The following is a 15,976-nucleotide window of genomic DNA, read 5'->3' on the forward strand; positions in this document are numbered from 1 at the left end:
ATGCAGTAAGACAATGCCATTCAACATCATATTAAAATTACAAATTAATGATGACTTTTCAAAATATAATCAACCTGCTTTTAAAAAAATACACAGGCAATGTGTTCTTACACTGACGCTGCTAGGTGTCTGGCATCTTTCTTTCGTACTCTTAGAGGGGACTCCAGTATCGTGTTTACCTTTTATTAGCCTCCAGTGCCAGAGGTCTTAATGTTTTCCTGTACTTTTGCTGTAGATACCATTTTGATTGTATGCAAATAATAAGCAGAAATTATTGCTATGCTACATTTTAGCAGCCGTGGGGTGCCTCTAGCTCAAAATAAATATTTTTCTTTCTGATGGACAAATAACATCTGCACTGCAGCTATGAAAGCTGCAAGGAGCTCATAACAGAGAATGAAGAGTAAGTCTGCAGATACACACATTCGCATAAACACCTGCTCTGAACTCAGTGGATCTAGTATTTGAGAGAAATATGATGAGATGAATTGCAATTTGAGACTGCATTGTAAAACCTGTAATTTCCTAAATGTGAATTTCTGAGATTATGAACACATTTCTAAAATATAAGTGAATATCCCAAAACTTTTCCTGGATCTGTTTTCTCTGGGGGTGTCAGAAAAGGAAGACCGATTACTCCACTTTCCTGTGTCTTTTATATTTCTTAAAAGGATGAACTGAGTCAGTCATTTGATTGCTACCCATTCTTCTTCATTTATAGTTTTTAGTGTGCTTATTTGTTAGATGCATATCTTGTCTATCCTCTAGGGCAGTGGTCTCCAACCTTGGCAACTTTAAGACTTGTGGACTTCAACTCACAAGTCTTAAAGTTGCCAAGGTTGGAGACCACTGCTCTAGGAGTTCAAGGCTGTGTAAACATCAGTCCCTCTTCTCATTTTTCCTGAAGGGGGAGGTTGGGCTGAGAGAGTGACTGGGCCAAAGTCATCAATAGAGCTTCCCTAGTTGAGGGTAGACTTGAATCTGGGGCTCACCAGAGATGTATGGCAGGAACAGTTGCCTCAACTAATTGGTCTTAGGGCTCCTTGTACCCTTGTTATGGGTACAAAGCAAATAAACATGGCAATGTTGACTGGCAATGCAAGATATCTTTGTCTGTTCCCTTTCTCACCTCTTCTCCTTAAGAAAAGTAACTAAAAGAATTGAAGTGGGTTGAGATACTGTCCTATCTTGGCACTATAGAATTAGCTGCCAAAGAATTCTAAGGGAAGTAAAAATTTTAGCAAGGGGTTCTCTGCCTGGTTGCTAGGAGGGTGTGTCCATGATGGGCATGGCCTAGTTGTCGTCCTGTACCATGGCAGGGGATGGTGTTTTTGCCTCCCCGGGCTCCGGAGGCCCTCTGTAGGCCAGAAATGGGCCCGCTTCCAGCCTTCCCAAACTTCCAGTAGGCCCATTTTTCACCCTCCCCGAGCCTCTGTGCCCGCCCTGCACTTACCTGCATTTAAAATGGGCCATGTGGGGACTCCTGCAAGGGGTGGGGTGGGCAGGGCCAGCCAAGAGTGGGATTTGGGGGTTCTCTGAACTACACAGAGTCTTAGCTAGAGGTTCTCCCGAACCCCTGTGAATCCACAGCTTCCATCTCTGGAAGTAATATATATCTGTTCTACTGCATCACCTTCTGCATGTAAATAATTTGTACTTCACTCAAACCTAAGTGCGTTGAAGCACCAGATTTAATCAGAGTAAGAAATCCACCCAGTCCTCCATTTTTTTTCTCCAAGTATATACCAGTAGGAAGGTCATAAAGAAGGATACAAATATAATAGCAGGAATTAATTCAGAGAGCCCTATATAGCCACTAAAACTAGCAACAACTATTTATTTACTTATTAAATTTATATAACCACCACCACTCCATTTTATTCTATAAAGCGATTCTGGGTGGCATACATTTAAAATCATAAGTGTAAAAATATTTAAAATATTAACAACATTAGATACAGAAGTTAAAAACCAAAAGCAAGATTTGTATCATTCCTATTAATTCATCAGTTGCCCCCAGCATAGAGCATTTCCCAAGCCAACCTGCAGAGCCAGGTCATAATACCCTTCATAGGAGGCAGACCTGACCTCAGGTAGCAAGATATTCCAAAGAACAGGGGCCACAGCAAAAAAGGACCTCCTCCAAGACTCTGCCAACTGGAACAGCATGCTGTGTCCTGTATTCTCCATTAAAATGTGTAGTGCATTTTAAACTGTGCAAGAGCTACACTAGACTAGAAAGTAGAACACACCAAGCCAAAGGAACCTAAAATCAATCACAGGAGAAGACATAGTGAACTACTTGCCAAGGAAACCAGAGGGGCATGTACTTAAAACCATAAGACTGAGCTTAACATAAAGGAACCCTTATTTTTTCAACTAAATTGAGCTAAATTCCCAATATTCTAAAGCTGTAGTTTGTTCACTGAGTTATTTAACAATATAGTATAAATCTGTAATGAACTACATGGCATTCTTATTTCTTAATGAACTATAGAATTTGGAATATGTTAATATTTGGCATTCTGCTTTAGCATACACAAATATAAAATATCTAGTTACAACAAATGTCTTTTATTGTAAAATTGTGGTTTTCTTTTAAAAAATAGATTTTCAGATATTTTCTTTCAAAAATAGCTTTTCCAGTGGTCAAGATATTTTAGGCAAATACTCCCAATATTTTCATATTTTTATATTTTTATGAAAATCTGGTGGACTTAAAGAGCATCATCTTTTTCTGCAATATTAATTGAAATATAAGTTTATATATTTAACAACATCAGATTGAAATTCAGGTACCTCTCAATGAAAACAAAAAGAACTGAACTGAAGAAACTTGCACTGGGAGCTACTACTAAATGTCATTACAAGAAAAGTGTGTTACAACCATATTTTTCTTCATTAACAGAAATCCTAATACATATATGTATGCATAGCATTAGACCAGGGGTGTCAAACTTAAGCCCATGGGCTGAGTATGGCCCGTGATGTGGCTAGATCTCGCCCAAGGGGCTGCCCTTGAAATGGCAAGAGGATTGGTCCCTGCTGCCTTGGCCCCACCTCTCCTCGCCCAGCCTTTCCTCAACTTGCCCCACAGCAGCACCGACAGCAGCAGTAGCCGCCTCAAGGAAGTAAATGTGGCCAGGGCCCCCCTCAGGAAAGCAGGGTTGGGCTGGACTGCAGAGTCCCAGTGCCCCAGGAGCTTCAGAAATGGCCATGCCCACCTCATATTCTTAACTGCAACTGGCCCTTTGAGGGTGACTATAATGATGATGTGGCCCTCAATGAAATTGCGTTTCATTTAGAGCCATAAATAGTTGGCCACCGCTTGGATCCAGCTCATGCTATGTATAAATGGTGTCTACACCTTTGATCTTCAGATAAATGAATATTAAAAAAGTCATAGATAAAAGGTTCTCTGGGTTTAAAAGAATAATCATATTCCTGTTTGTTATGCCAATGCCAAGCACATTGTTGACTCTGAATAAATGCTTAGTATAACATAATTTGCACATATAACATCCTCAGTAGAATTGGATATTCTTCATGATGCTAAAATGAAACACATCAAGCAGTGGTCCATCCCCCCCCCATCCCCCACCCCCAATTATTGTTGCAATGCTAAATTCAACAAATGGTGATTAAGTTTCACATTAAGATAAACAAAGAGCAAGGTAAAAATCAGGGAAATAAATCAGGTCTTTCGGAAATAGTTGTGCTACGAACATGAAACATTGAGCCTTGGAATGATTTTTAAAAACTAATCGAGTTATTAATGCTTTGGTAACCATGTTAGCGTCCCATCTTGCAACTCAATGGTCATCTTCTGTGGCAATTTTCTATCAAGACTGCCTTTCCAACATGCTTTGGAGTCGAGGAAGGAGAGGAACGAAAGGGCAACGGAGACATGGTTTCAGTGACAGACTGACAACACACCACCCTTTCACATGGTTTTATTTAGTTATTATACAACCATCTCTCTGTAAATGACACTTAGGATTATTTAAGATTATGTTGTAATCCTTTTAATCCTCTGTGCCTTAAATTGCAGGCTCAACACCAAAGAGCAAACTAGCACTTAGCAGAAATGTTTAAAGCATATGATTTGAACATAAATCTCCTTTTATTCACTACTCCTCTGATGGAGACCTAAATACAAGATGTCGGATTGCATGCTGTGGGAGCCAAACTGCTAGCTAGTTGCAAAACTGCACCACGCACTCACACGTGTCCCGTGAAACTATTTCCAGGTTCTCTTTAGTCCACAAAAATAAGAAGCCACAAGGCAAGATTCAAAAATGCTGCAAAACACAGGACATTTTAATAGTAAAAGACAGAAAAAAAGAATGTTTCAGGGGCTAACTATTCTACTAAGAATTACAACTTCAAATTACAAACAAACATTTACAAGAAAGTAAAGATTGGTCGCTGATGGACAAAATGATACTAAAAATACATCAAATGAAGACAAAATCAACCTACAACTTATGACTTTGTTTTGTCTCTTTTGTCTTTTATTTTTGTTGATAAAACAAAATAATATATTTTAAAAAAGAAAAAAAAAGTCAGATTTATAAACAACATCATGACAGTGCAGCCACCATGAGTTATTAAGGTTTGTACAAATACAAATGTATATGTGTATATATGTATATGTATGTGTGTGTGTGTGTATGTATGTGTGTGTGTATATATATATATATATATATATATATATATATATATATATATATACACACACACACACACACACACACATACATATGTGTGTGTGTGTGTGTCTGTGTGTGTGTTATATTTGTGCTGATAAATAAATAAAGGGAGACTAGTATAGATCTATTTCAAACTATTTAGCTCTCATCAGCTAGCCATACCCTTACTGGGATTCTAGGCTGCCTAACATGTAAAACAGCCCAGGTTTGAATCCCAGTAAGGGTATGGCTAGCTGATAAGAGCTAAATAGATTGAAATAGATCTATATTAGTCTCCCTTTATTTATTTATCAACACAAATGCAACACAAAAATGGTTTTCTGCCTGGAAGGCTCCTAGGGAGCTGGAAGGCGAAAGGGAAACACTCCCATTTTTGAGCACACCAGGTGCTTTGACATAACTCTATCTATCTATCTATCTATCTATCTATCTATCTATCTATCTATCTATCTATCTATCTATCTATCTACACACACATAATTTTGTAACAGCCAATCTCACTCAGATTAATTATTTTATGTGTGACAATCTCCAGAGACAACAGAATCAAAGGACAAAGAATTGAAAAAAGTTGCAATACATAAAGAGTGAACAATCCAAATGGAGAGATTATAGAAAAATGATGATAGCAAAATCATCTTTGTAGTCATTAATACCTTAGTCAGAAATATGAATATCAACTTTGGAGTTAAAAAAATGTGAACATAATGCAAAAAGAGCCATCTTGTTGGGCACATTACATCCTAGGACATTACTAGAATTTCTAAATACCAGTAATGTGTGATATATTTTTGTTTGTTTTTTTATACTGTGTTGTTCCTTGATGAATAAAAGTATAAAAACAATGTAACAACAACAATAGGACCAAGTGTCTGAAAAAGTTGCAAAAACAGGATCAAACTTTTGTAGGATTTCAAAATTCAAACCGATAGGTACTTAGGGTATAAAATACACCAGTCATTACCATTATAGAAAATAAGATGAAATGGTTTATTGTTTTGGCAATATCTGGAGACAACTGAATTGATGGAAAACAATTGGAGAAAATAACAAGATATGATTCAGAGATTGGAGTTGGAAGATAATAGAGGGGGAAATAACTGTCATATCAATTGTGAGTGGACCACTTGGTATGATATGGCTTTTATTCATGGCCACAGAGGGGAGATGCATGTTGCCACAAAAACATGGCAACATTCACAGATGGTCATGGAATTTTTGTGGAGATAACCATTTGTCTCCCACAGCACACGATAATTTACTTCTAAGGTTCTGTGGAAAATTTTCAGAAGTCTAAAAGCTTGACCTGTGCCATTCAAGTTATTTTATTTATTCATTTAATTTATTTGCCACCTATCTCCTAGTGAAATACAGTAGTGGCCAAAATTGTGGAAACCTTTTGGGAAAAGTGTATTTTTGAGGTTTGATCGCTGATAACACCACCTTTTTTTGCAGTAGTACCATAAAATTATATATCAATGGAAAGATATAATTTAAAGCCCAGTTTAATCTTTTCAACCTTTGTTTGAGAGATAAAAGTGGCTTTTTTCATGGAATTCTAGATTTTAGGACAAATTCCTACAGTCTACACCGAACAGTCCTTGCATTCAACTTCACACTGCATTGTGCTATTTCTTTAAAAAAAAAAAATTATAAGCCTTTACCAGTGTGGTTTTGTAGTGACTGAGTCTCCTTATACCTCTTCAAAAACTTAGAAATATCACCTTTGGTTAAGTTTCCACCAATATTTTTTCTAATTTCTTTATAGCTGTAGCCTTGTTCACTTAATAATACTATTTTACATCACTTTCGGGTGACCAGTCAACTCTTTGCACCATTACTTTAATTTTATTACATTTTACAAGCTCACCAAATGAAAGAACATAAAAAACCCAAACAACTTGATAGCAATCACATAATACGCTGTCAAATTTCCTCCTCTCAGCTTGAATACATGACATCAATAACTGGATCCTACTGTGAGCTGATTGGTTCATTACCAAAACAAGATGACACCTGATTGGCTCTCTAAACACTCATGCTCATTGGCTACAATCAGATGAAAGAAAACTACCTGATCTCAACCTAAGCAATCTGTTCTTCCTTTTTCTGGTTATTTGGCTATAACGTTTCATAGAATACAGATAATTGAACAAACTTTGTTGCATTACATTCTTGATTAAATTATCTTTCCATTGCTATATAATTTTATGGTACTGCTCCAAAATAAAGTGGTGTTATTAGCCATCAAACCTCAAAAATTTTCCTAAAAGGTTTCCACAATTTTGGCTACTACTGTAACTCAAGTTATCCACATGAACCTTATGGGATCTATTTTGCTTAGAAAAGTTCTATGACACCACATTCTATTGATTTCCTCCTATCATGGAGCCAGCACAGACATCTGAGTTTGTAACCCGATTCCAATGAGATTTCTGAGTTATCAGAGATTGTAATATAAGGCTGTAATCCAAATAATTGTTATTTGTAAGTTGCTTCCACCATAATTAACCTGTTAATATTTAACCTGTTAAATATTATCAGAAAGCAACTTGGTTAAATTCTTTGTAATCATTGAAATTCTTTGACTTTGAAGAAAAGGCAATGCTCTTTGAATTAGCTTTGAAAAATGTAGCTTTTTTCCCCTTCCCCATCACTTTGCCCCCTAGCCTGTCATTAAAGCCATGAGAAATCACAAAAATAAACAGTCAAATTCCATTCAGTTGGGAGTACAACTTGTGTAAGCAGCATGTGAAAGTTCTGTTTACAGAAGTTCATTAGGTCAAGGATCCCAGTTTTTAAACCCAAAACAAATTACCTCCCAACTTTTATAAACAAATTGCGTGTAGCACATTAATCAGCAAATCAACAGGTTCTCGAGGGTTTTGAGTTAATTCAATCATCAAGACACTTTAGCCAAGGGAGAGGGGAAAAAAATACTGAATAAAATATTATGCTTTCCAATTGCTTTAACAGAGAAAATGCAAACATTGCCTCGGTGTACTATAGTCATTATACAGCTGCCCCTGGGAAAGAATCCTGATTGTGAACAATAACAAAATAGAACAGGAGACTGTTGACTGACAAAGAACAAGGGGATAAAAATAAATCATGTCCTACCTGGAAGACATTCTTTTTGCTAGATTTTTCCTTGGTCCACTCAATCTGAGCTCCACACAAGTCCAGCCATTCAGATTTGGGGCTTTTCTATCGATGAAGAATATTGAGAATGAATTGGCTATTGACTTCCAAAGACCTTGGTGAATTAACTGATTAAATTCAGCTGTTCTCCATATTGGATGTCCCTCTCCAAATTCTTATGAAACCATTCTTAATATATTGCCCAACTCATAGGTGGCTTATACAAAGTCCTCCAAAATATTACTTAGTAGCTCCTAGGAAATGGCAACATCTACACCAGCTTTATTATGACCAAACCCCCCATAAATAATGTAGTTTTATATTAGGGGGAAAAACATAAACTTCTTCATTTTATAAAACTCAAGCAAACACGGTTTGGGTTAATCTTTGCAAGTGTTGTTTAGCTAAGCCTTTTTCTCTGTTCTGAATGCCTCTTTCTCTGTCAATGTTTGTACAACTGAATGTCTTGCTTGTGGAGGGAAAAAGTATCTACCATGTCATGATCATGTGTTAAGCTTGTTGTAACTCAGCCAAACCTAAAGCCTCTGAGTACAAGCAGTCATCTTAACTACAGGCTTCCTCCCAAAGGCACCTTCCCATAGCTCTTAACTCTGTGTTTCTCACCCTGCTGGAATTAATTGAGCCAGATGTAAGTAATAACATTTCCAAGTCCTACACACTTACCAATCAGGCTATTTGCTTTCAGAGTAAGCAGTATTAGGAACAGCACAAAGCAAAAGTAAGAAATAATAAGCTAAAGAAATTAAAGGCAGGAAACAAGAGAAAAAGGAAAGGAAATACAGTTAAATCTACTTTGCCCCAGTACTATTCAGTATAATTCTCCATGGTGTTGTTTTGTTTTTTGAAAAATATTTGTCTTCCACTTCTAGTTTGTCTTAAACTTCTCATCATTCTCTTCTTGAAGATTTTAAGAACCCTATTCTACCATAATTTCCTAACTCTCTCTCATTCAACCTATTCACTCTTCCTATAGTTACTTTGTCATTTGTATCTGACCCATTGCCATTTGATCCTACACACAGCCCCAACCAACACTTCCAACTACCCAACAAGAATTATTTAGCCACTTATCTATTTATTTTATTTACCTAAAGCAACTGTGGGGATATCAGCCTTTGTCCTTGGTAAATGTCGAGCTATTCACTAGGCATTCCAGTGGTTTTCATGCATCATGTATTGCTTTAATCATATTCAGCAGCAATTTTCAACTCCATATTTATACACACTGCTCCATAATCCAAACCTTTTCTTTCAATTAAGAAACATACAGTACCTTTCTCACATTAATATATCTATCAATGCCCTGATAAAGAAAAAAAAACTGGTCTGTATTCTCATCCCCAAACCTCTTTGCATGGCATAAAAGCACAATGTATTTCTCATATTTTAATCAGTCAACTCTTCTACCTTTTTCATCAGAATTATGTCAAATACCTTCCCATGGCCATTTAATTAATCCTCTGGCATGCCAGAGCACTGGAATCCAAAAGAGCAGCTGGCCAGTGCACATGCGCGATGGAACCCAGAAGAGCAGCTGGCAATGGCACACATGCCCACAAAGAGGGCTGTGCATGCCACATCTGGCATCCATGTCATAGGTGTGCCATCACAGCCCTATACCATTTCAGACAAATAAATGTCCAGTCTTTTTTTAAAAAAACTTCCAGTGATGCAGCACTCAGAACTACAGAAGGCAAGCTGTTCCATTGGTTCATTGTTCTCACTACTGGCTCTCATACACACACACACACTGCTGGCTCTTATTCATTTTTAGCTCTTATTCATTTGTAGCAGCTATTAGTCCAAGATTTTCACCTGACTGATTTTCTGCTCAAGGCAGGATTCAAACTCACAATCTCCTAGTTTCTAGTCTTCTATTTTAACCACCATATGAAACTGGCTCCCCCAGTTAGGGCAACAACTGTCTTTTCTCCCAGACATTGGGATAGCAAGAGGATTGTGTAGATGAATGCACAGAGATGACAGAATAGCTGTGTTTTCTTGGAGGGCTGGGTTTTGGAGTGGGGTATTGATGTGACCTTCCCAGAGTTCTGTTTTACAAGATAAGTGTCCATATAAATCTTTTAAATAAGTAAATAAATGCCCTTACTTTGTATTTTCCAGTCAGGCCAATTATGTTCTATCAAAACCCTTGGAAGAACAGTTCTTTAAACTGCTAAAAGTGTCCATTACGTTTAAGTCCTGTTCTTGTGAATATGGATGTAGAAAGCATTTTTGTCCAGAAAATTAGTTTGCACAAGGACTAATAGCCTGAGCTATGCTACTATCTGCTGAAGTTTCTGGAGGCTAAAAACGCATAGTGGGCTAGCATTTCATGTCAAAATGGAAATTTGCTTAAAAAGATACGGTCTTCAGAGAACATTGCTAACAACTAAATGTAAAGGATGCTTAGCAACCTAATATTTTATAACAGAGAAAAGTCAGCCTGTGATAAAGTTAAAAATGCTCAGTTGAAAATGTTTCCTTCAAATCAGTATGCACGTAGTCCTCGGCTTACAACCATAATTGAACTCATTTCTGTTGCTAAGTGAGGTAATGGGTTTTGCCCCATTTTACAATCTGTCTTGCCACAGTTGCAAAGTGAATCACTTCATTTGTTAAATTAGCAACACGGTTGTTAAGTGAATTTGGCTTTTGACTTTGCTTAAGAGAAGGTTGCAAAAGATGATCACACGACCCGGGGACCCTGCAATTATTATGAATATAAACCAGTTGCCAATCATCCTATTATTATTGTTGTTGTACAATTGTATCACAGCGGCCAGTTGTTTCGCCGGATTTGGCATTGGTTACTAGTCGGGCCCCACCCAGGGGCCTAGGACGTTGTAACGTATTTTCGTAATATGCGTGCAGATCCAAGCAGTGCGGCTTTTTGCATTTGACTGATGGTGATTTTGTCAATTTTTAACTGTTTTAAATGTAATTCCAGTGCTTTTGGAATAGCACCCAGTGTGCCAATTACCACTGGAATTACCACTGCTGGTTTGTGCCATAGTCGTTGAATTTCGATTTTTAAGTCCTGGTATCTTGTGATTTTTTCATGTTCCTTCTCGGCGACCCTGCTATCACCTGGTATTGCGATGTCTATGATTGTGACCTTATTTTTCTCAACCAGTGTGATGTCTGGTGTATTATGCGCCAGTATTTTGTCGGTTTGTATACGGAAATCCCACAAGATCTTGACCATCTGATTTTCGGTGACTTTTTCAGGCTGATGTTCCCACCAGTTTGTTGCTGTTTTAATATTATAATTTTTGCACAAATTCCAATGGATCATTTGTGCTACTGAATTGTGCCGCAATTTATAATCAGTCTGCGTGATTTTTTTACAGCAGCTGAGTATGTGATCAACAGTTTCATCAGCTTCTTTGCAAAGTCTGCATTTGGCATCATCAGAGGATTTTTCGATTTTGGCCTTAATGGCGTTTGTGTGGATAGCTTGTTCTTGCGCAGCCAGGAGTAGTGACTCTGTTTCTTTCTTTAATGTACCTGTTGTTAACCATAACCAAGTTTGTTCACTGTCCACTTTATCTTTTATTTTTTCCAGAAATTGACCATGCAGTGCTTTGTTCTGCCAACTCTCCATTTTTGATTTTATCACATCTTTTCTGTATTCTTGTTTTGTCTGTTGGGCCTTCAGTAGATTTTTGTTCTTTACTTCAATTAATAGATGTTCTTGACTTTCTTTTAAATAATCAGCCAGTGCATGTTTTTCTTCTTCAACTGTTTGCTTCACTTGTAATAATCCTCTGCCACCTGATTTTCGGGGCAGATATAGTCTATCAGTATCACCACGTGGATGTAAACTGTAGTGCATTGTCATTAGTTTCCTGGTTTTTCGGTCCAAAAGGTCCAAATCAGCTTGTGTCCAGTTAACTATGCCAGCTGTGTATCTTATAACTGGTATTGCCCAGGTATTTATGGCCTTGATTGTATTTCCACCATTCAATTTAGATTTCAAAATTTTCCTAACTCTGTTGGTGTACTCTCGCCTGACAATAGTTTTTACTTCTCCATGCTTGATGTTATCCAACTGCAGAATGCCTAAGTATTTGTAGGCTTCATTTTCTTTGCATTTAATTAGTTGGCCATTGGGCATTTCAATTCCCTCAGATGCAGTGATTTTGCCCCTTTTTATGGATACAGTGGCGCATTTTTCCATGCCAAACTGCATTGAAATATCGGTGCTGAATACTCGGACTGTATTTGTCAATGATTGGATTTCTATTTCTGACTTGCCATAGAGTTTCAAATCATCCATATATAGTAAATGCGAAATTTTTTCAGCTTTTTTGGCTGTTTGGTAGCCTAATTTCATTTTTTTAAGATTACTGATAGTGGGATCATTGCGATGATGAAGAGAAGAGGTGAAAGTGAATCACCCTGGAAAATTCCTCGCTTGATATTAACCATTCCGTAGCTCTCATTCCCTACTGCCAACTCAGTTCTCCATTGTTTCATCGCCTTTTCAGTAAAGGATGTAATATTTTTGCTAATGCCAGTTGTTTCTAAGCATTTTATGATCCAACTATGTGGCAGTGAGTCAAATGCCTTTTGTAATCAATCCAGACCATATTCAAGTTCGTTTTTCTGTTCTTACAATTTTCTAATATCATTTTATCAATTAGAAGCTGATCTTTTGTGCCCCTGCTCCTTCTTTTGTTGCCTTTTTGCTCTACTGGCAAGATGTTGTTTGTTTCCAAATAATCCATCATGTTATCTGCAATAATGCCTGTGAGTAATTTGAAGGTTGTTGGTAAGCATGTTATTGGTCTATAGTTTTCAGGTGTTGTTCCTTTAGTTGGATCTTTCTGAATCAAGTATGTTTTTCCAGTTGTCAACCATTCATCAATTTGGCCCTTTTGTAAAATTTCATTCAGTTGCCTGGCTAATATTGCATGTAAACTGGTCAGATATTTGAGCCAGAAACCATGTAATTGGTCCTTTCCAGGTGATGTCCAATTCTTTACCTTTTTAACTCGATTTTTGATCATCTCAGTTGTTATTTCTAATACTTGCATTTGTTTGTTGCCAATGCTTTTCTCAAAGTCATGTATCCACTTTGCTTCCTTGTTGTAGTCCTTTGCATTTTCCCACAATTCTTTCCAGAATTCAACTGTGGCCTGCTTTTCTGGTTTTTCACTTTTGGTGTCACCATTCACATTAAGACTTTGATAAAAACGCCGTTGGTCTGATCGAAATTGCTGATTTTGTTTATATTGGATGATTCGTGCCTCATATCTTTCAATTTTTCTAGCTGTTGCTGTTATCTGCTGTTTTACAATCTCTACAGCTTCATTGATGTTTCTTGTATCCAATCTATATCTTCTGATTAGCCGATCTATGATTTTGTTGTTTTTAAGCCGTTGCTCATGCATGTTCTTTAAGTTACTAGCATCTGCCCTTAATTTTTTGATTTTTTGTTCTAGACGGATTTTCCACTTTGGCTTTGATGCTTTTTTTCTGTTGTGTGACTAGGTACTTTAATTTTAATGCCTAGTTCATTAGTGACTATTACAGCTGCGCTGTACATTAACTGGTTTGTTTCCAAGATGGATCCCGGTTCAATTGTTGAAAACACTGCATTAACCATTTTCATGATAGGGGCCAAAATTTTCTTAGGCACAGTTTTTAGTGATGGTAAACGTTGCCTTTCCTCATTAAGCAGAAAATGCTCCATGATCTTATCCTTCAATTCTTTTTGTTTTTGAGTTAGTTCATCAGTTGGTTCAATGATAACTGGTTCTAGTGGTGGTGATGTTATTTCCTCCCCGAGAGCTTCTTCTGGGAGTTCTACTATAGTGTCTTTAGTTGTGTCTTGAATATCAGTTATTTCCGCTTGTGATATTGTTTTTTGGGTTTTGCAATTTGCCTGAATTTCCTCATGTTCAACTTCACTAAACACTTTATTCCGTATAATAAATCGCCTTTGATCTGCTAGTCGTTGTTCACTAACATTTGAATCTGGATATTGTTGTTTCCATAATTCATACATTCGCTTTAAATATCCTCTTTTTTCTGGCTCTGAGTTGTAGTAACAGGCCATTATGGCACGGTTTTCATCTGCACTATATTTTTGTCGTTTTGTTGGCTGGTCCACTTGTAGCCCACTTGTCGACGGATGTCCAGGGACCCCAACATCCGCCGCGGCCCTTGTTAACCCGCGCGACGACCGATGCGGTATGGAATTCTTATTCGTTTTTTTCACCATATTGTATGGGTTGGCGGGGGTTTTTTTTCGGGACCAGATGCCAACCTGATCCCAACCTTCCTCCTTTCTCATCCGGGCTTGGGACCGGCAACGGCGGAGTTTGGGAAGAGAAGGTTGCAAAAGATGATCACACGACCCGGGGACCCTGCAATTATTATGAATATAAACCAGTTGCCAATCATCCTATTATTATTATTATTATTATTATTATTATTATTATTATTATACAATTGTATCACAGCGGCCAGTTGTTTCGCCGGATTTGGCATTGGTTACTAGTCGGGCCCCACCCAGGGGCCTAGGACGTCGTAACGTATTTTCGTAATATGCGTGCAGATCCAAGCAGTGCGGCTTTTTGCATTTGACTGATGTTGATTTTGTCAATTTTTAACTGTTTTAAATGTAATTCCAGTGCTTTTGGAATAGCACCCAGTGTGCCAATTACCACTGGAATTATCACTGCTGGTTTGTGCCATAGTCGTTGAATTTCGATTTTTAAGTCCTGGTATCTTGCGATTTTTTCATGTTCCTTCTCGGCGACCCTGCTATCACCTGGTATTGCGATGTCTATGATTGTGACCTTATTTTTCTCAACCAGTGTGATGTCTGGTGTATTATGCACGAGTATTTTGTCGGTTTGTATACGGAAATCCCACAAGATCTTGACCATCTGATTTTCGGTGACTTTTTCAGGCTGATGTTCCCACCAGTTTGTTGCTGTTTTAATATTATAATTTTTGCACAAATTCCAATGGATCATTTGTGCTACTGAATTGTGCCGCAATTTATAATCAGTCTGCGTGATTTTTTTACAGCAGCTGAGTATGTGATCAACAGTTTCATCAGCTTCTTTGCAAAGTCTGCATTTGGCATCATCAGAGGATTTTTCGATTTTGGCCTTAATGGCATTTGTGCGGATAGCTTGTTCTTGCGCAGCCAGGATTAGTGACTCTGTTTCTTTCTTTAATGTACCTGTTGTTAACCATAACCAAGTTTGTTCACTGTCCACTTTATCTTTTATTTTTTCCAGAAATTGGCCATGCAGTGCTTTGTTCTGCCAACTCTCCATTCTTGATTTTATCACATCTTTTCTGTATTCTTGTTTCGTCTGTTGGGCCTTCAATAGATTTTTGTTCTTTACTTCGATTAATAGATGTTCTTGACTTTCTTTTAAATAATCAGCCAATCCATGTTTTTCTTCTTCAACTGTTTGCTTCACTTGTAATAATCCTCTGCCACCTGATTTTCGGGGCAGGTACAGTCTATCAGTATCACCACGTGGATGTAAACTGTAGTGCATTGTCATTAGTTTCCTGGTTTTTCGGTCCAAATCAGCTTGTGTCCAGTTAACTATACCAGCTGTGTATCTTATAACTGGTATTGCCCAGGTATTTATGGCCTTGATTGTATTTCCACCATTTAATTTAGATTTTAAAATTTTCCTAACTCTGTTGGTGTACTCTCGCCTGACAATAGTTTTTACTTCTCCATGCTTGATGTTATCCAACTGCAGAATGCCTAAGTATTTGTAGGCTTCATTTTCATTGCATTTAATTAATTGGCCATTGGGCATTTCAATTCCCTCACATGCAGTGATTTTGCCCCTTTTTATGGATACAGTGGCGCATTTTTCCATGCCAAACTGCATTGAAATATCGGTGCTGAATATTCGGACTGTGTTTGTCAATGATTGGATTTCTATTTCTGACTTTCCATAGAGTTTCAAATCATCCATATATAGTAAATGTGAAATTTTTTCAGCTTCTTTGGCTGTTTGGTAGCCTAATTTCATTTTTTTTAAGATTACTGATAGTGGGATCATTGCGATGATGAAGAGAAGAGGTGAAAGTGAATCACCCTGGAAAATTCC

General features: G+C 37.5%; 1 protein-coding gene across 1 annotated transcript in view; it reads right to left on the reverse strand.

Annotated features, from left to right (window-relative positions):
* The window catches only part of ARHGAP15 (Rho GTPase activating protein 15), a 488,720-nt gene that overhangs the window by 383,616 nt on the left and 89,128 nt on the right, over positions 1–15,976 (reverse strand). Inside the window, exon 6 of the mRNA XM_032209003.1 lies at positions 7,833–7,919. Coding sequence (XP_032064894.1) covers positions 7,833–7,919 — 87 coding nt within the window. The remainder of the gene's footprint in view (positions 1–7,832; positions 7,920–15,976) is intronic.

This window comes from Thamnophis elegans, chromosome 1 (assembly GCF_009769535.1).
Source record: "Thamnophis elegans isolate rThaEle1 chromosome 1, rThaEle1.pri, whole genome shotgun sequence".
Lineage (NCBI taxonomy): Eukaryota > Metazoa > Chordata > Lepidosauria > Squamata > Colubridae > Thamnophis > Thamnophis elegans.